We start from the raw sequence: 25,832 nt of genomic DNA, 5'->3' as shown, positions 1-25,832 counted from the left end.
TTGAAGTTCACTAAAACTGCCGAAGAGAAGGATTTTCAAGTTGTGTTGAGGAGGATTCAAAGTAATCAAACTGAAAAGCATGTGTTCGGAAAACTTGTGTGGTCTGATAGGAAACATCGTGTGAGTAGTCCAATTTTTGTGACATTAGAGATTTAGTAAAAAGGTTGAGTTTAGCTTGTTTTAGCTCAATCTTTTGAAAATTTCTTTTCCTATTCACAGTTCTCCTTTCTATTAATAATGAATATCATTTCCTAGCTTTTTTTTTTTTTTTTTTTTTTTTTTTTTAGTTTAATTTGTTGACACTCATAACGATGGAAATAAAAATGTTAAAATAGAGAGGCGAGTCCGATGATTTGTCACGTTTTATTTAGTAGCCTGGGAACAATGGTGGAGGCGGTGATGAGTACTCGAAGCCCAAATTTGGTGGAAGAACGATGTCCTCTAGTGGTGGCAGTGGAGAGGAGACTGGAGGAGGAGATGGAGAAGGTGGTGGTGGTGGAGAGTGAACCGGTGGTGGGGGTGAGGCTACGGGTGGTGGGGGTGGAGAGGCTACGGGTGGTGGGGGTGGAGAGGCAACCGGTGGTGGGGGTGGAGAGGCAACCGGTGGTGGTGGTGGAGAGGCAACCGGTGGTGGTGGTGGAGAGGCAACCGGTGGTGGTGGTGGTGAGGCTACGGGTGGTGGTGGTGAGAAAACGGGCGGTGGTGGGGGTGAAGCAACGGGCGGTGGTGGTGGTGAAGCAACGGGCGGTGGTGGTGGTGAGGCAACGGGTGGTGGTGGTGGTGGTGAGGCAACGGGTGGTGGTGGTGGTGGTGAGGCTACGGGTGGTGGTGGTGAGAAAACGGGCGGTGGTGGGGGTGAAGCAACGGGCGGTGGTGGTGGTGAAGCAACGGGCGGTGGTGGTGGTGAGGCAACGGGTGGTGGTGGTGGTGGTGAGGCAACGGGTGGTGGTGGTGGTGGTGAGGCTACGGGTGGTGGTGGTGAGAAAACGGGCGGTGGTGGGGGTGAAGCAACGGGCGGTGGTGGTGGTGAAGCAACGGGCGGTGGTGGTGGTGAGGCAACGGGTGGTGGTGGTGGTGGTGAGGCAACGGGTGGTGGTGGTGGTGGTGAGGCTACGGGTGGTGGTGGTGAGAAAACGGGCGGTGGTGGGGGTGAAGCAACGGGCGGTGGTGGTGGTGAAGCAACGGGCGGTGGTGGTGGTGAGGCAACGGGTGGTGGTGGTGGTGGTGAGGCAACGGGTGGTGGTGGTGGTGGTGAGGCTACGGGTGGTGGTGGTGAGAAAACGGGCGGTGGTGGGGGTGAAGCAACGGGCGGTGGTGGTGGTGAAGCAACGGGCGGTGGTGGTGGTGAGGCAACGGGTGGTGGTGGTGGTGGTGAGGCAACGGGTGGTGGTGGTGGTGGTGAGGCTACGGGTGGTGGTGGTGAGAAAACGGGCGGTGGTGGGGGTGAAGCAACGGGCGGTGGTGGTGGTGAAGCAACGGGCGGTGGTGGTGGTGAGGCAACGGGTGGTGGTGGTGGTGGTGAGGCAACGGGTGGTGGTGGTGGTGGTGAGGCTACGGGTGGTGGTGGTGAGAAAACGGGCGGTGGTGGGGGTGAAGCAACGGGCGGTGGTGGTGGTGAAGCAACGGGCGGTGGTGGTGGTGAGGCAACGGGTGGTGGTGGTGGTGGTGAGGCAACGGGTGGTGGTGGTGGTGGTGAGGCTACGGGTGGTGGTGGTGAGAAAACGGGCGGTGGTGGGGGTGAAGCAACGGGCGGTGGTGGTGGTGAAGCAACGGGCGGTGGTGGTGGTGAGGCAACGGGTGGTGGTGGTGGTGGTGAGGCAACGGGTGGTGGTGGTGGTGGTGAGGCTACGGGTGGTGGTGGTGAGAAAACGGGCGGTGGTGGGGGTGAAGCAACGGGCGGTGGTGGTGGTGAAGCAACGGGCGGTGGTGGTGGTGAGGCAACGGGTGGTGGTGGTGGTGGTGAGGCAACGGGTGGTGGTGGTGGTGGTGAGGCTACGGGTGGTGGTGGTGAGAAAACGGGCGGTGGTGGGGGTGAAGCAACGGGCGGTGGTGGTGGTGAAGCAACGGGCGGTGGTGGTGGTGAGGCAACGGGTGGTGGTGGTGGTGGTGAGGCAACGGGTGGTGGTGGTGGTGGTGAGGCTACGGGTGGTNGGTGGTGGGGGTGAAGCAACGGGCGGGGGTGGAGAGTGCACCGGTGGTGGTGGTGGTGGTGGTGGGGGTGAGGCAACAGGTGGAGGAGGAGGGTGGTTCATTGGGACATGTGATTGACGATGAGGATCATCAATTGGTGCCTCTGGCTGTTTAGGAGGTGTGGATCCTCCGCCGCACTTAACCCGACTGCAATCCACGGCCTTGCTGATCTCTGAACTACAAGTCTCCGCCGGTTTTTGCTTAGGCCTCCCTTGCAAACAATTGTCAGCATCCTCCAACCAAACATCCTGTCTATTCTGAGGCACACACCTATTGTCTTCGCCATCAAACAAATTATCAGCGAATGTGAACACAGCCAATTTAGGCAAATTACACACGCCTCCATGCACCACACCAGTCAAACTATTGGAAGAGACATCAATAATCTCCACTTTCTTCAACCCACCTAAGCTCATCGGCAAGCTCCCACTCAATTGATTCGAAGAAACATCGAAAACCGTCGCATTTCCAAGCAGAGCAAGCTCACCAGGGATGCAACCACCAAGCGCATTGTTCAACATTAAAACCTCGTTCAACGTGTTCCCCATTTTCCCAATGCTTGTCGGAATGCACCCCGTGAAGTTGTTATTGGCAATCACGATCACCGACGCAGGCGAGTCGCCGAAATTCTCAGGAATGTGGGAGGTGAACCTGTTGTTATTGAGGAAAATGGCGTCGAGCTCCTTGGTGAAAAGGGCAGGAGGCAATTTCCCTTCGAAATCGTTGAATCTAATGTCCAGAAATTTCAAATTCGGAATCCTCAAAACGACTTCAGGAAAAGGGCCCACAAATCTGTTGTTGCTAACGTCGAGCTCGTGAAGGAGAATCATCCTCTCGAAGCTCGGCGGGATAAGGCCGCAGAATCGGTTGGAGTTGATGTGAAACAATGCGATGTCCGACAGTAGACCGAGCTCAACGGGGAGGTAACCGGCAATGTCGGCATGGTTGAGGTCAATTCCGGCCACGACTTGGACATTGGGGTCGTCCAGAGCAGAGGTACAGAAAACTCCGGTGTAGGAACAGACATCAGCGCCGACCCAATTGGCGGTGGTGTTTAAAGGGTCGGAGTAAATTGACCTCTTCCAGGCTTGAAGGGCAATGAAAGCCCGTCGGAGCCTGGAATTGGGAAAGGTTTCAGTCACCACAACCGTGGACTCGTAATCGTCGGGCAAATCATCGGTCTCGAGAAAGGTTAGAAGCTGGCGGCGGGCAATGGACGACGCTTCGGCATCGGAAAGAGCCGAAGCGAAAAACGAAAAAGATTGGAGAAGAAGAAGAGAAATGAACAAACAGCAGCCCGAGCCTTTCATTATCCTCTTTATTTCTTTTATTTTTTATTTCTTTATTGAGAAACTATTGCCGCCTCCTTGGGTACTCCCAAGGGCTGTTTGGAATGGATGAAGATGAATGGGGACTCCGGTGGGATTTTATACCGGAGGGGATCCTATCCTTCGGTGGTTCACCGGCTTCTCAGCCGCTGCCGCCGGTCATTTTCCAAATACAGTCGACTCCCATTGAAGGGGTCGCGATTCTGTTGCAACAGACTACAGCGCACCATTGCTTGAAGCGCGGGACTCGGGAGAACGAGAGGGATCGCATTTCAGATAGGGCAATTCAAACTTCAAATAGTTTTGGGTTTGGGCCAGGCCCATTGCCTTTGCCGGCCCAGGTCCAACAACAAAATAACACTAAAATTATTCTCATTTTCGACCTTACAAATTTTTATTACATTTTGTAAATAATAATTGCTAACCACTAACATATACCGACGAACTTATGATAAAATCGCCGTTTGCCCCAAAGAGGATAATATTTGTTTAGCAAATAACATTAGAACTACACACCGAGCGGTGTGTCCATAAAGACGCTAGCGACTCAAGGGAAATGGATTGTGAAATCTCACATCGTTGTAAAGGAGAACTAATGATGGGATTCTTACGATTGGTATAAGAGCCCGACACAGAGCGGTGTGCCGTTGAGAACACTAAATCCCATATGGAGTAGATTGTGTGGTAATATTTGCTTGAATAAAAATATACACGAGCATAAAAAAAATGTTTTTTAAAACGAATTATATTATTATTATTTTAAAAAAAATGAAAGAAGCAATCCAAATAGAAAAAGACAAGGCAGACCATTATAAATTCACGGAGAATCGAACCCAGCACATATACACCCGACAACCTTATCATAATCAAGAATTGACATTTCTATAAATTATTCAAATTTAAACATTTTTATATAAATAAATATTATTTAAAAGAAATTCAACATTCATAATATTTTAAATAATACTCTAATTAACTATTAACTTATTTTACTCATTACCGTTTAGGTTAAGTTCTTAACCATTTAAAAATTTTAATTTGGCCTCTAATTTTTAGGCATAATTTAAAATTTTAAATAATTTTAAAATTAAATTGGTTTTATTACAAGTTGATAGGTTTGAATAAATTCATAATTTGACTTTATTTTCTTGTTAAGAATCATTGTCTGTTGAGTGTTGACCACTTTATAGAGAAGCTGACGTCATGGTGGGGACATGTAATGTGATGCCAATGGTATGCATGTGCATGCATGCATGGCGGTAGCATGCTTTTTTAAAGTACGTTTTGAATTAATTAATGAAGATTTGACTATGATTACCCAAATTATATTCCGTAATTATATTAAAGTTTTGGTCGGATTTAAGATAATTGTACTTTTCGGTATGTGATAATGACATCTCAATCACTATACTATTCCACCTTAATGCTATCAAATATTATTATGTTTTATAAATAAAATAATAAGTGAAAATAGTATATATAAATTTGTTTAACAAAAACATGAACCTAAAAACTAAAAAAACTTAATTAGAGCCGAAAAAGCGTAGTTGGGTCATCACATTAGGCTTTCCGCACAGAACACGGTCCCTTTTAAATACTGAACCCGCTCATGCTTAGATAGCGTTGTTACTAACGAGTAATCGACAATCTCCTCTAGTCTTCTGATGGAAATTAGTGGCATTGAAGACAAAACCCAAATTAACTCAAACCTGTAAACCGAAGAAAGATTGATAAAAAAACTAATTCAATTAAAGGGTTGAAAAGAAAAAAGACATAAATAAAGAAGGAGAATACCGAGGGTTATGGAGTGATTATTTTGTCGAGACTTTATATCGGTCAATAGAGCGAAAATAGTCGAAAAATGTTATAAATTAACTTGTTCTTTCGTTAACTAGAAATTGAGTTACAATCATTTGAATGTTTGTTTCACTAGAATCGTGGAGGTCTTAACAAGTACTCTACAATGAAGATCTTTCGTACTCAAACATTCTACTCTTTACGGTGTCAATGTCCAGAGACAGAGTAATTGGGATAGGGATTTGGACTTGGGATTCTTTCACCAAAATCGAAGAACAAAGAGAGAGAGGGGGAGGGAGAGAGATTTTGAATCCAAAACGAAATAAACAAAGAGAAAAGAGCAATTCGGCGGAGTGGAGGAGTGGACCATTGGGGGCAAGAGGGGTCGAGCTGGGATTTATTAATGGTGGAGGCGTAATAATGGTGGGAGATGTGAAAGAAACAGCCAACCAGCATTCAATGCAGACATGTTTGTATCGATTGCCATAGTAAATGTGGGAATTTATGGGGTTCTCAGAAACCCCTTTTCTTCTTTTTCTTCTCACTCTCTCTGTTCTTGCTTACTGGAAGAGTGGTGGGGGAGCTGCCGATGTTGGTTGGAGGAGTTGTTGGATGCTGTTTTCTGCCCTTATTTTTCGTCCTTTCCCCTAATCCCAACAGTTTTCTTTTGGGTTTGGATTCCTTCTCTCCCATTATCTTTCTCGGCGGCTCCTCTGTTCATATTCTAGTGCTCTGTTTTTCACATTTTCGTTCCTGGTTCGATTAAAGCTCTGTTCTAATGGGCATATGCCATTTTCTGTAAAAAACTTTGGGATCTTCAGTTCAAAAAAGGCAAGTATTAAAGCTTGTGAATCTGGGGTTTACGGGTTTCTTGTTTTTTTTTTGAATTTTTGAATGAGTTGCTGGTGATGGAGATGAATTTTTTGAAATGGAGCCATTTTCAGTGATGGGCCCTTGAAGAAAGTAAAGGGTTCTTCTCTGCTGATCGTATTAAAGGTAATGTCGCTTAGTCTGATGACCCTTTTGTTCTTTGATATCTTTTCCTTTATTTATACCTTCTCTTTAAGACCCACTGATATCGATCTCGCAAAAGTTAGCGATGTGGCTTAATGCGTCTGCCTTACCAGTTGAATTGAAAATCCAAAAAGGAAAGAAAAGAGAACCAGCTGGTTCTTTGGTTCTTTAACTCCCGGAATCTCAGAAACCCTCTTTTAAAGCCCGAGTTTCTTGAACTTCAGCTCTACGATTTCGTTCGCTTTGGCTTTTGTGTGTAGAATTCATGCATCTTTCACTATGGAAGCCCTTGTCCCATTGCGCCGCTTTAATCATGGACAAGAAATCCAGACGCCGACATGGGTCTGGTCTTACAGAGAGGCGCAAATCCTCCATTCTCAGGCAATTGCAAGAAAACAAGCTCAGAGAGGCTCTTGAGGAAGCTTCTGAAGATGGGTCTTTGGCGAAATCCAGAGACATTGACTGTGATTCGCCAAATCACGACGGGAATGTTCGACGGTCGAGATCTCTCGCTCGGCTTCATGCCCAGAAGGAGTTTCTACGCGCCACCGCACTCGCCGCCGACCGAACCTATTCCACGGAGGATTTGATTCCGAATCTCTTCGACGCCTTCACCAAATTCCTCACCATGTACCCGAAATTCCAGTCGTCGGAACAAATCGATCAATTAAGAACAGAGGATTACGAGCATTTGTCAGAGTCGTTTTCGAAGGTATGTCTTGATTACTGTGGGTTTGGTTTATTTTCGTATATTCAAACCCAACAATTCTGGGAGTCTTCTGCGTTTACTCTCTCTGAAATCACTGCCAATTTGAACAACCATGCCCTTTACGGCGGCGCCGAGAAAGGCACAATTGAACACGACATCAAGACACGGATTATGAATTACCTCAACATTTCCGAGAATGAATATGGGCTTGTTTTTACAGTCAGTAGGGGGTCAGCTTTTAAGCTCTTGGCTGAGTCGTATCCTTTTCATACGAATAAGAAATTGTTGACCATGTTTGATCATGAGAGTCAATCTGTGAGTTGGATGGCTCAGAATGCTAAAGAAAGAGGTGCAAAGGTTTACAGTGCTTGGTTTAAGTGGCCAACGTTAAGACTCTGTTCAAGGGAGCTCAGGAAACAGATTACAAACAAGAGGAAGAGGAAGAAGGATTCTGTTTCTGGGCTTTTTGTGTTTCCTGTTCAGTCAAGAGTTACAGGAGCAAAGTATTCTTACCAATGGATGGCTCTTGCCCAGCAGAACAATTGGCACGTCTTGCTCGATGCTGGCTCGCTCGGTCCGAAGGACATGGATTCCTTGGGGCTCTCCCTCTTTAGGCCAGATTTTATAATCACGTCGTTTTATCGTGTTTTCGGGTCTGATCCAACTGGTTTTGGCTGCCTGTTGATTAAGAAATCTGTTATAGGGAGCTTGCAAAGTCAATGTGGGCGGACAGGTACAGGAATGGTGAGGATACTGCCTATTTTCCCGCAGTACATTGGCGATTCGATCGATGGTTTGGATGTGTTGGCTGGGATTGAAGATGATGCTATCAATGGTCAGGAGGATTCTGAAACTGAGACGCATCAGGAGTCACGAATGCCTGCTTTTTCGGGCGTGTTTACGACGAACCAGGTGAGGGATGTGTTTGAGACTGAGATAGAACAAGATAACAATAGCTCGGACAGGGATGGAGCTAGTACCATTTTTGAGGAAGTTGAGAGCATTTCGGTTGGGGAGGTTATGAAGAGTCCGATCTTCAGCGAGGACGAGTCGTCGGATAATTCATATTGGATTGATTTGGGACATAGTCCATTTGGTTCTGATAATTCTGGCCATTTGATTAAGCAAAAAACATGGTCATCACCCTTACCACCATCTTGGTTTTCTGGTAAGAGGAACAGTAGGCAACTTTCACCAAAACCAGCATCGAGGTTGTTGAGAAGTCCGATATGTGGTGGTGATGATAAGCGGGCGAATCCAAGGCACCGTGACGATTCGGTATTGTCGTTTGATGCAGCTGTATTATCAGTGTCGCAGGATCTATGTCGGGTGGAGGGGATTCCTGAAGAGGAACAATCTGGAGAACAAGACTCTTGCTGTGGCAATGTTGGAAGCTTGAAAGATTCTCATGCTGTTAGTGAGATTCAGGAGGATTCAGAAACTGGAGAAGAATCGATCCCGAATAGGTTGAGTTTCGCCTCGAATGGAAACCGATCTGCGAATCAGACTTTCGAGATTCGGGATTTGAAGCTTTCGAATTCCACAGCAGCTGGAGCCTTAAAAGACTTGAAGGAAAGTGCTATAAGGAGGGAGACAGAAGGGGAATTCAGACTCTTAGGTAGGAGGGAAAGGAGTAGGTTTTCCGAACGTGGATTCTTCGGTTTAGACGGAGAAAGGGCGCTAAGCATGGGTCGTCGAGTATCATTTAGCGTAGAATATAATGAAAAAGAAAGCTTGAATGAGATGTTTGAGCTCGGAGAAGCATCTAATGCAGCTTTTGACAATGAGGAATCGATGAGTGATGGAGAGTACGTCGACGAGCAAGAATGGGGAAGGAGGGAGCCCGAAATGATCTGTCGACATCTCGATCATATCGATATGTTAGGCCTCAACAGGACCACTCTCCGACTGAGGTATCTCATTAACTGGCTCGTCACTTCATTACTTCAACTCCGACTACCGGGTCGAGACGATGTAGGAACTCACCTCGTACAACTGTATGGACCGAAGATCAAATACGAACGAGGTGCTGCGGTTGCTTTTAATGTAAAAGAAAGCAATGGAAGAGGGCTAATTCATCCGGAAGTTGTACAGAGACTGGCTGAAAATAATGGAATATCTCTTGGAGTTGGTATCCTCAGCCATGTCCGTGCAGTCGACGTTCCGAAGCAGAACTCCGGTCAGTATGATCTCAAAGACATGGCATTGTGCAAACCAATGGCTAATGGTCACAACAGGAAGAAACTATTTTTTCGAGTCGAGGTCGTCACAGCATCGCTCGGATTCCTTACCAACTTTGAAGATGTTTATAAAATGTGGGCTTTTGTAGCCAAGTTTCTGAATCCATCTTTTCTGGAAAACAGTACATTGTCTTCCGGCCCCGAGACTTCAGAATCATAACACCGAACCCCATTTTCGAGCGCTCTTCTCTGGCTAAACACGAACGCAAAGATTATGAGAGTTGAACTCATTTAGCAGGAGATGCTGCAACATACATACATACAGCACACCCTGCTAAAAGTCCAACTCTTCCTGCTAAGCAGACGACAATTCTTCGTTCGTACCGTCTTCAAGAACCAACACGAAGTTTTGAAACACTGAGAGGCGAGAGCTGGAGCTTCTTTGATCATCCGTGCATCGCTGCAACGCACCGAATGTAACATGTTCTTCTGCTGTTAGTTAGAATATACAAGATTGGTAGGTAGATAGGAGTAGGAGGTTGGTGGTTTAAACTTTTGGCCACACCTAATGTCACAAACTTTGTTTGAGATTGTAAATGTTTTTGTGCATTTGCTTACAGATATAGATAGAATCTCTGGTCTTCGTGTCTTTGTGTTTTAACTGTATTTCTTTGTTTAAGGTTGTAAACTTGTCGTTACTCAAATGGATTTCTCTTCCATTTTCTTTGATGAAAACCACACATTCCTTCACGTCCTCTTCATTTTATCCTAGTATATTTTTAGTAACATATCGTGGATCCCATATCGTTGGAGAGAAAAACGAAACATTATTTATAAAAGTGTGGAAATTTCGTTCTAGCATATGTTTGTTTAAAAGCTTTGAGGGAACCCTCGAAAGAGAAATCCTAAGGAAGATAATCTCGGCTAGCGGTGAGTTTATGCTATTACAAATGGTATCAGAGTCAGTTATGGGATTGGTATGTCATTGAGGACGTTGAGCTCCAAAAGGGTGGACACTGAGCAGTGAAGTGTGTCAGTGAGAATGCTGAACCTAAAAGGGGTGGACACCAAGCAGCGTGCCACTGAGGACGCTGAACCCAAAAAGGGTGGACACCGAAACAATTTGAAGAAAATATATATATATATATATATATATATATATATATATATATATATATAGCAATAGGCTTGTAGGGTTAAAAATTAGTGCTAGGGACGGAGAGATAAAAATTTAAGTTGATAAATTAAAATAAAATAAAGTAAAAAAATACATAATATAGATGAAAATATTACTTTTAGAAAATAAAAAATGATGTACGATTACTGACACACTCCACACGTGTGAACGTGGCGCGCTCAGAAGCACTTCTCCCACTACGGGGTTCGTTTGCCAGAATCCCTCGAAACTCAAATCTATCCTGGAAGCGACCGGAACTTCCATTATTTCTCCGTCAATCTTCGGTTCTTCTTAGGGTTTTTTTTTGGTGCATTTTCTTCTCTGTTTTGTTTTCTGGCAAATATTTCTTCAATGTCTTTTGTTTCATCAAGATATTGCTCAAATCCTTATTGACTGGAGTCTGTTCATGCGGTTTGATGATGGAGACGGAGTCTTGCCAGTTGATGGTGACTTCCAGGCGGCCTTGCTTTTATGCTTTCTATTCCTCCACTCTTTGTTCAGAACGACTGGTAATCTCTTCGGATTTCGCGTTCTCCTGACTGTGTTTCCTGTCATTATCTGAGAAATTAGGTTAATATGAGCATGCGTTTGTCATTGTACATCATGTGTGGCTAGTTTGGACTCGATTATCTATTTCTCTTCGCTCTTTTGGAAAAACTGTTTTAGGAAGTTAGAGACTGCTTTGTCTTTGTTTGTCTCTGTTTTCAGGGGAAGTTTATAGTGGTTAGTTCAGTTCTGTGTGGAATGAAACATTTCTTTGAATTAGCGTTTAAATCATTCCACGGGACGTTGGCGTAGTCTTTGCATCATTTAGCATCTAGATGTGTCTTATGAGTAATAGCTGCGCTCTGACCATCCGTTGTACATTCAGATCAAAGATGAATATGTAGCGCCATTTGTGTTTTATGGCGGTCTATGGGATTGTCTTGTGCTGATTTGATTTTCGTATCATTGCAGAAACTTCCTTTGAAATTTGTCAGATACTTGGGAGAAATAATAGGCCGATCAGTCACATTAATTGGTCCTAGCGGCCATACCTGGCTTGTTGACTTGATCCAGCAGAATGATAACTTGTTCTTCTGTGACGGATGGCCAACCTTTGCACGAGATCATTCCCTAGAATGTGGTGATTTCTTGGTATTTAGATATGATGGCGAGTTGAATTTCACTCTGCAAGTTTTTGATCAGAGTGCATGTGAGAAAGAAGATGCATTTCATTCTCAGTGCAGTCAAGATAACACAGGCCATAAAAGAGATAGGGAAGAGGACCCTACATGCCCAGATACATGTGCAGAGGCTGTGGCAAAGAAAATGAGGAGCATTTTTTATGTTCATTCAGAGTGCAGGGAGGGCCTAGCAGGTAAACTGAGTTCTGGTCTTAAGGTTTATTTTGTAGAACGTAGAGGGAAATGCATATCTGTGGACAGTGTTCTTTGCTAGTTCTTTCCCAGTTCCACGTTTAGCCTGCGAATTACGAGGAAAAAAATACTTGGTTAAAATAATTATTTCTAGTGATTTATTAATAGTTATTCAGAATGTCAGCTCCTTATCAGCATGTGATTAGAAATTAATTGGATCATACCTTCTTGTTTCCAGCCATAAAAACTGTTGAGGTCCATAAAAATGGAGCTGGTCAGAATGGGATCAGTAAAGTTGATGACGTAACTATGCAAGATAAAATTCTGGCCTTATCACTATTATCTCAGGATGAGAAAAAAATTTCCCAGTCATTTAGCTCCAATTATCCATATTTTGTGAGAATCATGAAAAGCTTCAATGTTCGTGGTTCATACACATTGGTGAGTCGATCCCCAAAAACCAAAAAGAAAAAAAGGAAGTAAAATGTGGTGATGATGACAAAAAAAAATTCATTTTCTTCTTGATGATCGTAAAGCAATAAATTAAAGCAGCCTTCCTTCATTTAAATGTCAGTTTGACAAGCCTGATGCCGTCCTCTCTTGTGATGCAGAATATCCCTTATCAATTTTCTATGGCACATCTTCCTAGCTGCAAATTAAAGTTGGTCCTTCACAACTTGAAAGGGGAATCCTGGCCAGTGAATTCTGTTCCTACAATAAGAGTGCATACAAGTCATACCCTTTGTGGAGGATGGATGGCCTTTGTGCGTGGGAATGACATCAACATGGGAGATATATGTGTTTTTGAGCTTGTCCTGGATTGTGAATTGCGTGTTCGCATCTTCAGGGTTGGAAAGGAAATATCTGAGGATCAAAGTAGAAAAGGATCTTTGAGTCAGCTAGATGCTGACCATGCAAAAATATCTCGTAAAACTCTCAAAGGTTTGCCAAAGAAAATGAATGGAAACTCTCACAAGGTTCATTCAAAATGCCCCAAAAGAATTGAAGTACTTGATAAAAAAAGTTCGAAGTCTTGGCAAGAACCTTTCTGCAATGATGTTAGGAAACATTCTAGTGCAAAAAAGGTCTCCACCAAAGTCGTGGTTTGTTCTCAATCAAAAAAGCCTTCTAAGCGTTTGGGTAAGGTTTCTCTACGTCATCTGCATGTAAATTATGTTTTAAAAGTATGAAAGAAGGTTCTCTATGGTCTCCCTTTGTCACGTTGGCCACCATCTATTGTATAAAAAATAGAGTTTATTACTTCTCTATTTATGCATGTAGTTTGATTGTAGTGTATTAGGATATTTTTTTTTTATAAGAGACAATTTCATTGATGAGTGAAATTTACAAGAGGGATGTATAATCCATGGTGTTTACAAAAGACTTTCCCAATTTGCAACGGGGGAGGTATAACTATAGGAAGTAAAAATATTAGACGGTTTACACTAAGATAGAGCTTGGTAAACAACATTGTCGAAAAGTTTTGTGTAGGTCTGTGTCGTTTCTGCAAATATTCTCTGATTTCTTTCTTTCCACGTATTTCATAAGAAAGTCATGATGAGGTTTTTCCATAATTTTCTCAAAGCCATGATTGCAGTGTATTAGGATATTCATTGTGTCCTCATGATTTTCTCAAAGCTAGGCTGGACTTAATTGGTTATAAGATGCAAGAATATGAAGAACTTGGTTTTATGGCTTTTGAAATTTTAATGACCAGTCAATCAGAGAACCAGTGTCAAAGGCGATCTTGTATTACCAGCTAGACTTGGTTTGCGAGCAATGTTAGCCCTTGATGAAGAAAGAGCAGCTAAGTCATTTGCTTCTTGTTTTCCAACTTTTGTCAGAATCATGAAAAAGTTCAACACTAGTGGTTCATATACTTTAGTAAGTCTTTTATTTTAGACCGTTCATGTACTTCCTCAAGTTTTTGGTTTTAGATCCAGTGTTGTTTGTCAATGCAGTTATTTTTTACAGTTTCTTTGCTTCAATTTCGTAGGACTGATTGGCATTCTATGTTGCAGAAAATTCCACATCAGTTTTCTTCGGTACATTTCCCTAACAGCAAAACTGAGATTATACTTCGCGGTCCAAACGGGGGATGTTGGATTGTGAACTCAGTACCAGACTCAATGGGGCGAATGATGCATACTTTTTGCGGCGGTTGGATGTCGTTTGTTCGTGACAATGGTATCCAGATGGGGGATATCTGCATTTTTGAACTTGTTGGCAAGTGTGAATTGCTTGTACATGTAACCGGAGTTGGGAAGAAAGGGTTTGACCTCAGCAGTGAAGTCGCAACTTGTAGTGAATTAGCAATTGTACCAACAACAAGCAATCATCCTTCTCTGTAAGGTTGGTACTCCGGCTCATTTCTTCTCAATCAAAAAAATTATTTGCTCATATTAGGAATGGCTAGATTTTCTTTTTCTATAAAGGTCACCGGTCATCTTTTTCCCTCAAAATTCTCATTGTAGCCGGTCCCAGGTTAGGCTGTCGTTGAACCCATGGCAACGGATGACTGGTTCAATGGGAGTTGCATCACTTGTACACACTTTTTCCCCCTGCCCCTTATGCTTTTTCTTGAAATGAAACTAGTGAAATGTGTTCTCTTATTTTGCTAACTTGTCGCTCTAATCATCTAATGTAAATGCAGATTAAAAAGTGCATTCTTTACTTGTTCTAATTTTTCTCATCCAAAATTTGCAGAAGAAAATAAAATAGTGATGAAATGAGAAGGCGGGAGAGCCTTGATCTGAGGTAACCTCTTCCATCTGTGTAATCATGTTCCTCAGTAAAAGAATGGAAGGGAGGGTAGGGAAAGGAAAATGAGATAACATTGTCCTGGCAAGCTACCTTTTACTTCCAGTCAAAATCTCAAAAGAAAAAGAACTAAACGTTACAACATCTGAAACTCCCTTTTACCTGTCATCATACATTACAAAGCTTACAACCTTACAACATCTGAAACTTAACCCCACAATTTGGTTTTGCAAATGATAACGAAATTAGGCGGAACACTGCAAAAGAGAAGGTTAAGTAAAAGGAGATCTGCAATCCACACCTCCAAAATTCACGTCCGGCCTCAATATAGTCAACCCGTGTGCCATAACCTTAAACAGAGGGTCTCTGACAAGCAGAAAAAAGCTGCCAACTAATAAAAGCCATCGCCAAAGAGGTGAAGAGTTCAAATCCCACCACCTTAGGGAAATGCCAACCCATTCCCCGCCTTAAGTAGCTGGAAAGAAAATTTGCAGCTTGTGTTAAAATTGTGTACATCTTTATTTGAATTTGAAAATTAAAACGGGTTTTGAAAAACTTGTTTTATTTTTAGAGTTTGGCTAGGAATTTCAACTTTTTCTTAAAAATAATGAAACTCATTGTAGAGAAATATTAGGAAAACAAGCACAATTTTCAAAAACCAAATAAATGTTGCATACCTTCTTTTGATGTTCAGATAGTTTGAAGGCAAAGTGAATCAAGTTCGAAGTGGCAAATTTTCTAATATTGATGTTACATACCTTGTGATTGATGGCATAGTAGCCACAATCAGTGCACAGATATAAATTATGGGAATTAGCGCTTTGGGTTTGTTCTTCCGAAGCCACATCAAAGATCCCAATGCAGCAAGGGATATGCTCAACACCTGAATTGAAGTGGGGAGCAGAAATTAGAGAAGCAACAGCGCGGCTGACATGACAAATACTTCACCCAGAATGCAAGATCAAGAACCCAAGAAATATCAAGTAAATAAAATCAAATCGATGATTGAATCTCTCACAATAGCCAAATAAAGAGTATCTTAAAATAAAGAAGAAGAGAGATGGAAACCAGATTTGCATTAGCTTCAAGGCCCTGCAAAATGTAATCCCAAGTAAACTCTAGTCCTCTGGCACCAATCCAAAGTGGTGCAAGTCTATGCAAAACAGAATCAGCGAATGCCCAACCTGCAGACAAGAAGAACAGAGTAACCAGGCCATCCAATGATTAGAAGATGGGGAAAAATATTGAAAGATCGAAATAAACAAACATAAACCGTGCATGCAGTCATCATTTACAATCAAACTAAAAAACCTCAATTAATTGCTCAACAAACTCACCCAGTCCAACTGCCTGAAATTTATGGTTCTGAGAAATGTTCCGGTAAGTCAACTGGGTCAAAGCGAAGTAAAGTCCGGCAACATCTATTAAACCAATAAGCGCTTTCAACAGTTCCTGTCGTACACGAATTATACCTTGTTAACATTCGCTGTAGCTACAGGCAAGTTACAGGCACGACTCGAACAAAATTTCCTAAAAATATGGAGGCCTTGTTAATAAAAGCATAGTTAGTACACTTGACATGAGGATCTAATAAAAGAAACATACCATTTAGCACTGCTCATTGGATGAAACAGGAAGACATCCCATAAAGAGGGAAAAAGAGGATGGAATCAAGGCTAGTACATGAAATAGAGACTGGAAACTATTTTTCACCTTAACGCTAAAAACAGTTCTGTAATGCTATTCTGATTCATGTTTGTCCAATTCTGGATACTAGGCTGCATTATTCATTTCGTTCCAAACCATTTAATGGTATGACATTAACTCTATGTTCTATTAAACAAAAATTATATATATGTGATAGTAAAAAACAAGTTCTAACAATAGACTAACTAAACCTTCCCACCCACCAACACCAATCCAATCAACCAGAAAGGTTGAATGCAGGGTAGAGTATAACAATTTAAGTTTCCCAGTTCTGGGTTATAGCCAAGCAACCAATAATTTTGTCCCGACATCCAAAGGTTAAATGAAGTTTTAATTTTCCAAGTCAGAGACTTACAATGTAGAAAGGATACTAGGCATTACAACTGATGGAATTAAAATGTACACTAAAATATATAAAAAAAAATGTCTTCCACCAATTGCAGATGAAAAGAACATCAATACCTGATATAGGTCAAAGGAGTCATTCTCTGACACGTTAAGGAAGGTTGCAAGGCAGACAAGCTGACAAGAATGCATAGAAAAATATCAGTTAGATTCATGGAGAAGTGAAAAAACAATAATATACCAAAAATATATGGAGAGAAATTCAAGGTCTCAATCCACCTTGAAGTGTTCAGAAATCACAAACCTTTACTAAGGCCGTTCCAAGGTAAACCAGTGCTGCTTTGACTGACGTTCCGAGTGTGTCATACTCAGATCTGTATAGCTAGAGTTCTCAGTGAAATGAAATTGTGACTTATAGACAAACGTAAAATTATGACAGAACCAGATATTAGACCATGCATTCATCGATTCTGTGAGGAAGAAAATATGCAATTCTTGATTACATCATCAAAAACACTTCAAAGATTCCAACTGGCCAATCTCTCCTAATTTATTTTCCCTGATGAACATGGTTTGCTCTGTTGAATTATGAATGAATTGGTAGAAAAATAAAACTATCAAACTCCTAATGCATAACTCTTGTAAGGTACATCACAGAGATACAATGCTCTTTGATATTGATCCTTGGACCTAATCATTAAGTGTTCTTCAGTTAAAAGCTGAATATGGTGACAAGACAAGTATGGTAAAATACGTGATTCACTATTGAAGGCCGGGTTGTGCTTACAATCTCTCTTTATGCAAATGAATTTTATCCATAAATTTGCTCTTCGCCAATTTACCAGTAATCATGGCAAGAACATATCCCTTCACTAAAACAATGGAACCTATTATTATCACGGACAATAATCTCTCTTTCCTCTAACTTTGAGATCATCTTAATAGCTGTATGACAATCCATACAAATTCTCAAATTTTTCACCACTCTAATTGGTGTCCCCACTTCACTGACAAGAAGAGCAAAACAAATGGCCAACTTCTCACTGTGAGTCCCCAGCATTTCTTCCTTCTCTTCCTCCTCAACATCTCGCAGTGCACAACTTTTATCAGTTACAAAGCCAACCCTCTTCATCTTCCTTTCAAGTTCAGCCAATAATCGATAAATATCTTTTGACCATTCATGCGATCTATCACCCACAGTGAAATTATGTATTTGACCCTTATATTCCACCCAACTCATTCCAACTGATTTCTTGACACCTCCCTTCCTCATCTTCTCTCTAACCTGTCTAACATCTTCCCATCTTCCAGCAGAGGCATATATATTAGAAAGTAAAATATAATTTCCTGGGTTTTGAGGTTCAAGCTCTAAGAGCTTGTTAGCAGCAAGTTCTCCCAGCTCAACTCTCTTGTGAATTCGACTGCCATTTAACAAAGAGCCATAAACACCAGCGTGAGGTTTCATTGGCATAGATTCAATTAATATTTTGGCTTCATCTAATTCACCTGCTCTTCCTAATAAATCAACCATACAAGCATAGTGATCCACGGTAGGTGCTTTAATTGACTTAAAGATGTTTTTACCTTCTTTCAGCATTCCTGCATGACTACATGCAGTCAAAACACCAATATATGTGACATGGTCTGGTTCAATGCCTTCTTCTTCCATTGTTAACAGTAACTTGATAGCATCCTTCCCATGACCATTGGCTGCAAATCCTGAAATCAGTGTATTGAAAGTAACAACATCTTTCGTCCCCATATTTTGGAATATCCTATGGGCATCAACCACATTTCCACATTTAGAGTACATGAATATCAAAGAATTGAATCCTGAAATGCCAAACTTTATGTTCTTCTCTTGAACGATATTTAGAACCCAGTAACTAAATTTCAGAGCCCCAATATGTCCACAGGCCGATAAGACACTAGCTATGGTGACCTCATCTGGTTGTATGTCCGTACAATCAATCATTTCTCTAAAGAGGTGAATTGACATGGCAGACTCTCCATTTTGTGCATAACCAGCTATCATTGAATTCCATGAAACAACATCTCTTTTTGGCATATTGTCAAACAGCTCCCGAGCTAATGACAGTTTTCCTGCCCTTGTATATGCTGAGATCATGACATTCCAAGTAACAGCATTCCTCTGACCTCCCAATTCATCAAAAATTCTTCTAGCAATTTCAAGGTTACCAAATTTTGCATGCATGTCAAGTAAAGCCGTTTTGACATAATTATTCAAAATGACGTGCTTTTGGTTAATCTTTGCTAGAAGTGAATCGGCAAGGTTAGGATTGCCGATGGAAGAGCACGATGAAATTGCAGCTACCCATGTTGTATCATCAGGAGTGATTCCCTCTTTCAGCATTCGATGGAACAATTTCAAAGCCTCTTCTGCACATTCATTTTGAGCATAAGCTGATAGCATGGCATTCCACGAGACTACACTTTTCTCTGGCATCTCATCAAAATACCTTCTAGCACTCTCCAAGTCCCTCCTCTTAGCATACCCAGTAACCATGGCAGTCCATGAAATAGTATTCCTATCAGGCATCATATTAAACAGCATGACTGCATCAGCTTCATTTCCCGAATTCCAACAGCCAGAAATCATTGAATTCCAGTCCGCTAGAGTTCTATTAGGCATTTGCTCAAACAACTTCCTGGCAAGATCCACTTGTCCATATTTTGCATACATATCCAATACAGCATTACGGATGAAGTGGTCGTCAATATGACCCAACTTCAGGACAGAAGCATGGAACAAATTGCCAGATTTCCCAGCTAACTTAATCAAGTATATATAAACAGAGGGATGGGGCCTGAGGTCTAGACACTGCATGCATCGGAAGAGAGAAACCACCTCGTCGTGGGCACCCATGCGGGAGTAATATTTGAGCATACAACTGTAAACAGAAGCATTGGGGTAGGGCGAGGAGGTAAAAATAGAAGCCGCATAGGAAGGATGAGCGTGAAGACGAGTACAGATAGTGAGGAGCAGAGAAACCCAGTAGTTCTGAGATTGGAGGGAATTGAGAACAAGATGCGCATGAAGCTGTCTTAACTGACTTATATTGCTTATTTTGGTAGCTATGGCAACCAAATCGTACATGGTAGAAATCAGAACGTGGCACTGGGAATACAAACCGTTCCACTACTCTAATAAACTACAGAAATTCCATTTCATCAAAACAAGGAAGTTGGCCAGCCGACTCAAGTCATTAAGCATTTCGGTACTTTGCAAAATAGAGACTGCTTCTAAACTGATTCTCTAATCCAGTTCAGACACACAGCTCCATACAAATCGGAACTAATAACTTGAACAGTCCAAACAATCAATAAATCATATAAAAACAAAGCAAGGAGAACGGAATTTCAACCGAACGAATCACTCCGGACGAGCAGAGGAACTAAAATTGAAGCAGTCCAAGATTAAACAGCAAGAAATCATTCCAAACAAAGCAAAGTGAGGAGAATTTCAACACAACAAATCACTGTGGGCCTGAAGAGACAGTGCGAGGAACAGGAGATCTAAAGAAGTAGAAGGAGATGCAAGGAAGATGAAAAAGCGAGATCCTTACAAGGGCGTTGCAGAGTAGTAGACAGCATGAGGACCGAAAGTGAGAATCGCACAGTTGAAGAAATGAAACACCGTCATCGTTGCTCTCTTCCGCAGTTGCTTTGCTCTCCAACTTCAGCGCGATCCGGCGTTGGCCTTCCCCTGCTATTCGCTCATCGGTCCCAACCCCTCGCCACAAAATTGTATTTTATATATATATTCTTTTTTCTTTTTTTAACTATTCTAATTAAATTAAATTCAGTTCTATCTATATATATATATATAAGAAGTTATTCTCGTTTTAAAATAATAATAATAATAATAATATCCTAATTAATTAAAATAGGCTTAAAGACTCCCTAACTCAATCCATTTGTGTTGAGGCGAGTTATCGAGTTGTTTTTTAAATTATTTTTAAAAAATTAAATTTATCACCTCTTTTTAATATTTATAATAATCTTTAAAAGTAAGATAAAGATTGAACTGGTTTGTAACTCTATTTTCTAATTGGTTGGGTTGATCACATAAAAAGAAAATATCAAATCGATTATGCAGTTTTCTATTCAACCTAACTCAAACAAAAAGAATTTAACTCTTTAGGCTGGGTGATATAAATTAATGGAATTATTAATAACTTTAATCAATAAAATTAATTACCTATGTATTTATATAAAAAAAATGTTGGGCTGCCTTCTAATTTTTAGGCCCGGCAGTTTAGAACCGTAAGGAATCAGACCGGCCCAAGGCCCAATTAATGTATGAATAAGTGGGCTTGGGCTACAAAAGGCCCAATTAATGTATGAAGAAATGGGCTTGGGCTACAAAAGGCCCAATTAGATGTATTTTCGTACTTTTCCAACAAAATATCAGTTTACGACCAAAAAAATCATTGCAAAATTTATAGATAATTAGCTGCAATTTTCTTAATAAAAGGAAAAAAACTTGACTAAATCTGAGTATTAATAGCAGCATCTCACCACTTGAAAACATATATATATATATACACTAAATTAATTATCAAAATCAGTGACTTAATAATATTGACAGATACTAACGGCTAAAAAGTTGAAAGCTCAATTTCGTTTAGAAAAATGAACGAATGGAGGATAGGTGGCGTGTTCCTTCGACTTGAAAGGGGCCCAAACAAGTTACCCCTCCGGAGTTGTCTTTCTTGATGCCAAAGTATATTGAAAAAAAGAAAAAAGAAAAAAGTCCTAACATTATTAGAAACATTAAAAAAAAATTAAAAAAAATTTAAAAAAAAAAAGGTGAAAGAGATTGATGAATACAACAAAGGTTTGGACCAAATAAAAAATTGGTCACTCCGTGACTGCAGGTGGCCCTAACAAATACACGAAAATACTGACCACAAGGAGAACAAATTATTCAATCTCAACCAACCCACAAATTTATATTCTTAAATATATTATTTCAAAACACATTTTTAATGGAAATAGAGCAAAATTTGGTAGCTCGCCAAATTTAGTGTCAATTGGACACTAGATGGATGTTTCACGATACCACGTTCGTTCACTAAAATCATGTTTACACCCGCCAATTTAAGAATGCCTAAGAAAATATCTCGTGGGTGGACATGATATTGACTCTTTATCACCCTAGGCTCTCTCTCACGGGCGTTCTATTTTGAAAAGGGTCTTTCAAAGATAGTATTGAATGTCACAGGTGTGTTGGTATTAGATCCTAACCATGTGTCGGAGGTTGGACTATGTACCCACTATGTGAAACATATGTTGTAATATCTATATATATATCTTAAATAGGTATAAATTAAATTACTAATTTTCTTGATCTAAGCTTCTAAAAGTGTCTAATAATTCGTAGAATCGAGCCAACTTGAAGCCAAAATATGACCCACAAACTTGAGTAGCATGGGGTAGGAAGCACTGAGGCAACCCACATGATCCTCTGATCCGAACAGGCCCTCACCGGGTCCCCTCAAAAAGCGTACAAGCTTTTCTAGCTTTCTTCATATTTTGTTATGAATAATGTGTACGGCTATAATTTCCATTCCTTTTGTCTACCCACAACCTCCAAAACTTGGCGTCTACTCGCAGTTTCAGATGGGCCTCAACATCCTTTCACTGGAAACCATAATGCAATATATTATTATTATTGTGTAATGTGTGGCAGGTGCACACAAGCCTAAACGCCGTGGGCTTCGGCGATTCCTTTCTCTTTTGTCGTTTCATGGATACTCAAAGACATAGAAATGATGCCCAAATGGCAAATGGGTGAGTGGGTGGTTGAAAACAACACGAGGGTATTGACAAGAATGCAAGATACAACATGTTGGGGTGAGAGGTTAAAAGGGTTTTGAGTGATGCGGTGGGAAAGAATCTAGAGCGCATCAGGCGCTGACCGTGCATGGATGGAGGCCCAATTATATAATAATAATAATAATGTAATCGACGTTGTTTCAACTCAACGCCCATCCACTATGCTCCATGTTGGTGTTGTTTGTGATTTAATTAAGCAAAGACATGGATTGTCGAGCCCCAGATAAGATACCCAAACGCTTCTCAAAACAGCAACTAAACTACATATACCAAAAAACATGGGGAGTTTTGATGGTCACGTGAGCCCAACATAACCCCAACCCCAACCCCATCTTGCCGCCGATGAATCTGGCGCTATTCAACCAGCTACTCTCTCCGTGCCCTTCCACACCTGCCTTCCCCGTTCCCTCAACCTCACACCCAGTTCAATAGCTAGTCTACTATCCAGTGAGTTTAGGCCGTTATAAATTGTATCAAAACTAGAAGTTAGTGTCTTTGCTGGCACACCACTCAGTAACTGAGTTTGAGACCATTTTTAACGGCCCAAGTTGGCCGCTAACCGATATTATTGAAAAGAAGAAAAAATGAATGGAAAATTGAGAAGGGTCAGCGTCTATGAAGGTAGAGTGAGACCCAAATTAGGCCTCCAATATTCCATCCAACAGTTCCCATTTTGTTTTCACGATTTCCAACCACATTCCCTTCTCACAAGACGCCATTACATCTCTCTCTCGCCCTCTCTTTCTTCTCCTTAAGCTTTATTCTTAAAAAGATAACAACATCTTCTCTCTTTCTCTTCTGTTCTTCTGCCCTTCTGCAGCATTAAATACTTCAAAACTCCCTCTTTCCCTTTAACTTTTTCTTCCCTTCACTCTTCTTCTTAATACATCCAATATATGTTATTCATTCCTTTTGCTCTTCAAATCATAACCCACTCATTACCCTTTAAACCCCTCATCTTTTTGCCACTCTTCTCTCATGAACCCGCCGGACCTCTCCTTGCACATCAGCCTCCCCTTCTTCGCCCCGCCCTCTCACAATCCTGACTTCACCCATCAAAATGGTTGCTTCCACTTTGGATATGAACCAGCCCATCTGGGTCGTCCTCGTCACCAAGCTTATAATGTCCTCCATGGCCGCCGCCGTGACTTTAAACCAAGTGTTGGTGGGTGTGGAGTGAGAAGAAGCATCCGAGCTCCTAGAATGAGATGGACTACGACGCTACATGCTCATTTTGTACACGCTGTTGAGCTTCTTGGCGGCCATGAAAGTAATTCCACAACAAAACCAATAACCTTAAACACATCAAAACTTTGATTGTTCTATTAATATCCATTTCTGTATCTGTCTCAGGAGCTACACCAAAATCAGTATTGGAGCTTATGAATGTCAAGGATCTAACCCTAGCTCATGTCAAAAGCCATTTGCAGGTACTTTCATTGTTTTATCTGCCAAATTTATATGATATTGTCTATTTTATGCATAAACTCTCGTAATTTTATTTTTTTATTTTCTCAAAAAGTCTCGTATCAAACATAACGGGTTAAGCTTTTTCCCTCTTCTTTTAGCATATCTTCTCTCGTTCATCAAAAAAATTGCTCTCGATAGGATTAGTTTACTCATATTCTTGTATAACTTCTGTCGTCTCGTTTATTGTGGTTCCTCGGCCCTGTTAGTCATTTGCTTGCTCGAACAGTACATATTAAAAAAGGGGACAAACTAAACAAACAAGCCATACCAATTTATTGAGTCAGAAGTTCGAAAGCACTCGGAGGTCTTAAGTAGGGTCAAGGAGTCAAATGAACCTATTCCTCTAATCTAGCATTGTGGGTCGATTCGGCTATCGATTCCTGCATCTCCATGGGAGACCCTCCACGGCGTTCCCGTGGTTAGCAAGAAGGAGCTAATGATTCCGTTGTAGCTACTAAGTTATTGATAAGAGTTTTCGAGTCTAGTTTTTAGGTGGAGTTAATGATGCGGGTACATGTGGGTTGAAAGAGGTTGTTTTTGTCACATAATATTTATCTTATTCGCATAAAACATAACATTTTTGAAGATTCATTGATATGAGATAGGGGAGTAAAAGAGAGAGTACAAACGTGAAAGGACAAAAAAGCATCTAAAATTACATCAACTACAACGCAAGGCTGTTAAAAAGAAAAAGGGTTTTGGTTTGTTGTGGATGCAGATGTTCCGAACAGTGAAGAACAGTGTGAAGAAGGGAACAGGTAATAAATAAAAACACTGTCTGTTCTTTAATGCAAACACTGTTCTTCTTCCTCACTTCTTCAGATCTGAAGATTAAAAAAAGCTTCATGTTTTTTTGTTGCAGACGATTATGGAAGGCCTGAGATCGAAGCAGATGGGGTTTTATCTTCTTCTTCTTCTTCTTCTTCTTCTTCTTCTTCTTCATCTTCTTTATCTCTTCAAAAATCTAACTTTCACACACTCAAACGGTGAGTTCATCTTTCATTTGCTTCTTTTACTGTGTTTTTTTACTGTGTTTTAGACCCATAAACTCATCTTCTTTTACTGTGTGCAGAGGCAATAGTTGCGAGAGGACCAACTCAAACGCCGACGTTTTGCAAAGGATTAATTTAGACTTCACTCTTGGAAGACCTAGTTGGCAATTGGATTATGGGGATGCAAATAATAATAAAATTTAAAATAAAAAAGCTTAGTGTATTTTTATTATTGTATTAAGAAAATATGAATAGAAATGAATGTCAGGAATGAAGGTTCTCCTACATGCCCCCATGTCCATGCCCATGCCCATTTCTTGGCTATCTTGACCTTTGAGGTGCTCATCGGCTTCAGTCCCGCACTCCTGCAGCACAATGGCTAGCAATGGCTCTACACACTGGCTATAACCATGCCTTCTTAACCCATGAGTCCGCCCTCAAATTTTCACTACTCCTAGTTACTGAATTTATCTGTCCTCTATCTCGTGCTATCATTACCGTCATTCTCACTATAAATTTTAACATTAAAATGGTTTTCAAATATCTTAGATCTCTGTAAATTACTTTTTAGTGAGTTATTTGACTCTCGACCATGGATGAATTGGTTTACCATACTAATCACTCCCTAGAGATCATTTTCATTTTAGTTTTTGGTACTTTCATTTCCTTTACGGTTTAATGGTTAGAGATCATGCACGAATTTCAATTCAATATAAATTTTCATTTTATTAGGATTCATAATTCAGATTTGACATCTAATGGCCCTGGCATTCTTATGCATCCCGTGTGACATGGTCACGTTAGCTACTTCTCGTTTATAAGAGTAAAGACTATCTCCACTAGTGAGGATATTTAGTAATAAATTACCGTTTACTATATATATAATATTTGATATTTTATTATAAGAAAAATATCTAGATATTTGCCTCCTTATCTTCCCATT

The 25,832-nt window shown here is 41.1% G+C and overlaps 6 protein-coding genes across 8 annotated transcripts; 3 read left to right on the top strand and 3 right to left on the bottom strand.

Annotated features, from left to right (window-relative positions):
* Positions 1-272: 272 nt before the first annotated feature.
* Positions 273-3,933, bottom strand: LOC111446709 (leucine-rich repeat extensin-like protein 3). The gene is made up of 3 exons (XM_023085640.1): positions 2,317-3,933; positions 530-1,574; positions 273-439 (listed from the first exon to the last, which is right to left on the bottom strand). Exons 1-3 carry the CDS (start codon positions 3,498-3,500, stop codon positions 368-370), a joined length of 2,301 nt encoding a protein of 766 aa, XP_022941408.1. The 5' UTR covers positions 3,501-3,933; the 3' UTR covers positions 273-367.
* A 1,789-nt stretch (positions 3,934-5,722) lies between these two features.
* On the top strand, positions 5,723-9,953 carry LOC111446707. Its single transcript, XM_023085638.1, has 2 exons — positions 5,723-6,311; positions 6,443-9,953. Exon 2 carries the CDS (start codon positions 6,595-6,597, stop codon positions 9,436-9,438), a length of 2,844 nt encoding a protein of 947 aa, XP_022941406.1. The 5' UTR covers positions 5,723-6,311; positions 6,443-6,594; the 3' UTR covers positions 9,439-9,953.
* Positions 9,954-10,567: 614 nt separating this feature from the next.
* On the top strand, positions 10,568-14,426 carry LOC111446710 (B3 domain-containing protein Os11g0197600-like). Of its 3 annotated transcripts, none has more exons than XM_023085643.1 (7): positions 10,568-10,904; positions 11,353-11,755; positions 11,992-12,194; positions 12,365-12,893; positions 13,471-13,637; positions 13,775-14,105; positions 14,243-14,426. In XM_023085643.1, the coding sequence occupies exons 1-6, from the start codon at positions 10,812-10,814 to the stop codon at positions 14,102-14,104; spliced, it is 1,725 nt and encodes a 574-aa protein (XP_022941411.1). In that variant the 5' UTR covers positions 10,568-10,811; the 3' UTR covers position 14,105; positions 14,243-14,426. The 3 variants fall into 3 exon arrangements, with proteins under 3 accessions (XP_022941411.1, XP_022941410.1, XP_022941409.1); XM_023085642.1 differs by having other exon boundaries at positions 14,238-14,426; XM_023085641.1 differs by having other exon boundaries at positions 14,229-14,426.
* Positions 14,427-14,589: 163 nt separating this feature from the next.
* On the bottom strand, positions 14,590-20,340 carry LOC111446713 (transmembrane protein 147-like). The gene is made up of 7 exons (XM_023085647.1): positions 20,153-20,340; positions 16,870-16,939; positions 16,683-16,742; positions 15,851-15,965; positions 15,582-15,697; positions 15,272-15,396; positions 14,590-14,988 (listed from the first exon to the last, which is right to left on the bottom strand). Exons 1-7 carry the CDS (start codon positions 20,227-20,229, stop codon positions 14,865-14,867), a joined length of 687 nt encoding a protein of 228 aa, XP_022941415.1. The 5' UTR covers positions 20,230-20,340; the 3' UTR covers positions 14,590-14,864.
* LOC111446708 (pentatricopeptide repeat-containing protein At1g14470) lies at positions 17,119-20,145 on the bottom strand. Its single transcript, XM_023085639.1, has one exon. It carries the CDS (start codon positions 19,681-19,683, stop codon positions 17,404-17,406), a length of 2,280 nt encoding a protein of 759 aa, XP_022941407.1. The 5' UTR covers positions 19,684-20,145; the 3' UTR covers positions 17,119-17,403.
* Positions 20,341-23,175: 2,835 nt separating the features above from the next.
* Positions 23,176-25,535, top strand: LOC111446497 (probable transcription factor KAN4). Its single transcript, XM_023085332.1, has 5 exons — positions 23,176-23,697; positions 23,781-23,857; positions 24,616-24,655; positions 24,760-24,883; positions 24,970-25,535. Exons 1-5 carry the CDS (start codon positions 23,406-23,408, stop codon positions 25,091-25,093), a joined length of 657 nt encoding a protein of 218 aa, XP_022941100.1. The 5' UTR covers positions 23,176-23,405; the 3' UTR covers positions 25,094-25,535.
* The last annotated feature ends 297 nt before the right edge of the window (positions 25,536-25,832 follow it).

Source organism: Cucurbita moschata, unplaced genomic scaffold, assembly GCF_002738365.1.
Source record: "Cucurbita moschata cultivar Rifu unplaced genomic scaffold, Cmos_1.0 Cmo_Scf00008, whole genome shotgun sequence".
Classification (NCBI taxonomy): Eukaryota; Viridiplantae; Streptophyta; class Magnoliopsida; order Cucurbitales; family Cucurbitaceae; genus Cucurbita; species Cucurbita moschata.
This window is presented reverse-complemented; position numbering and strand designations above follow the sequence as displayed.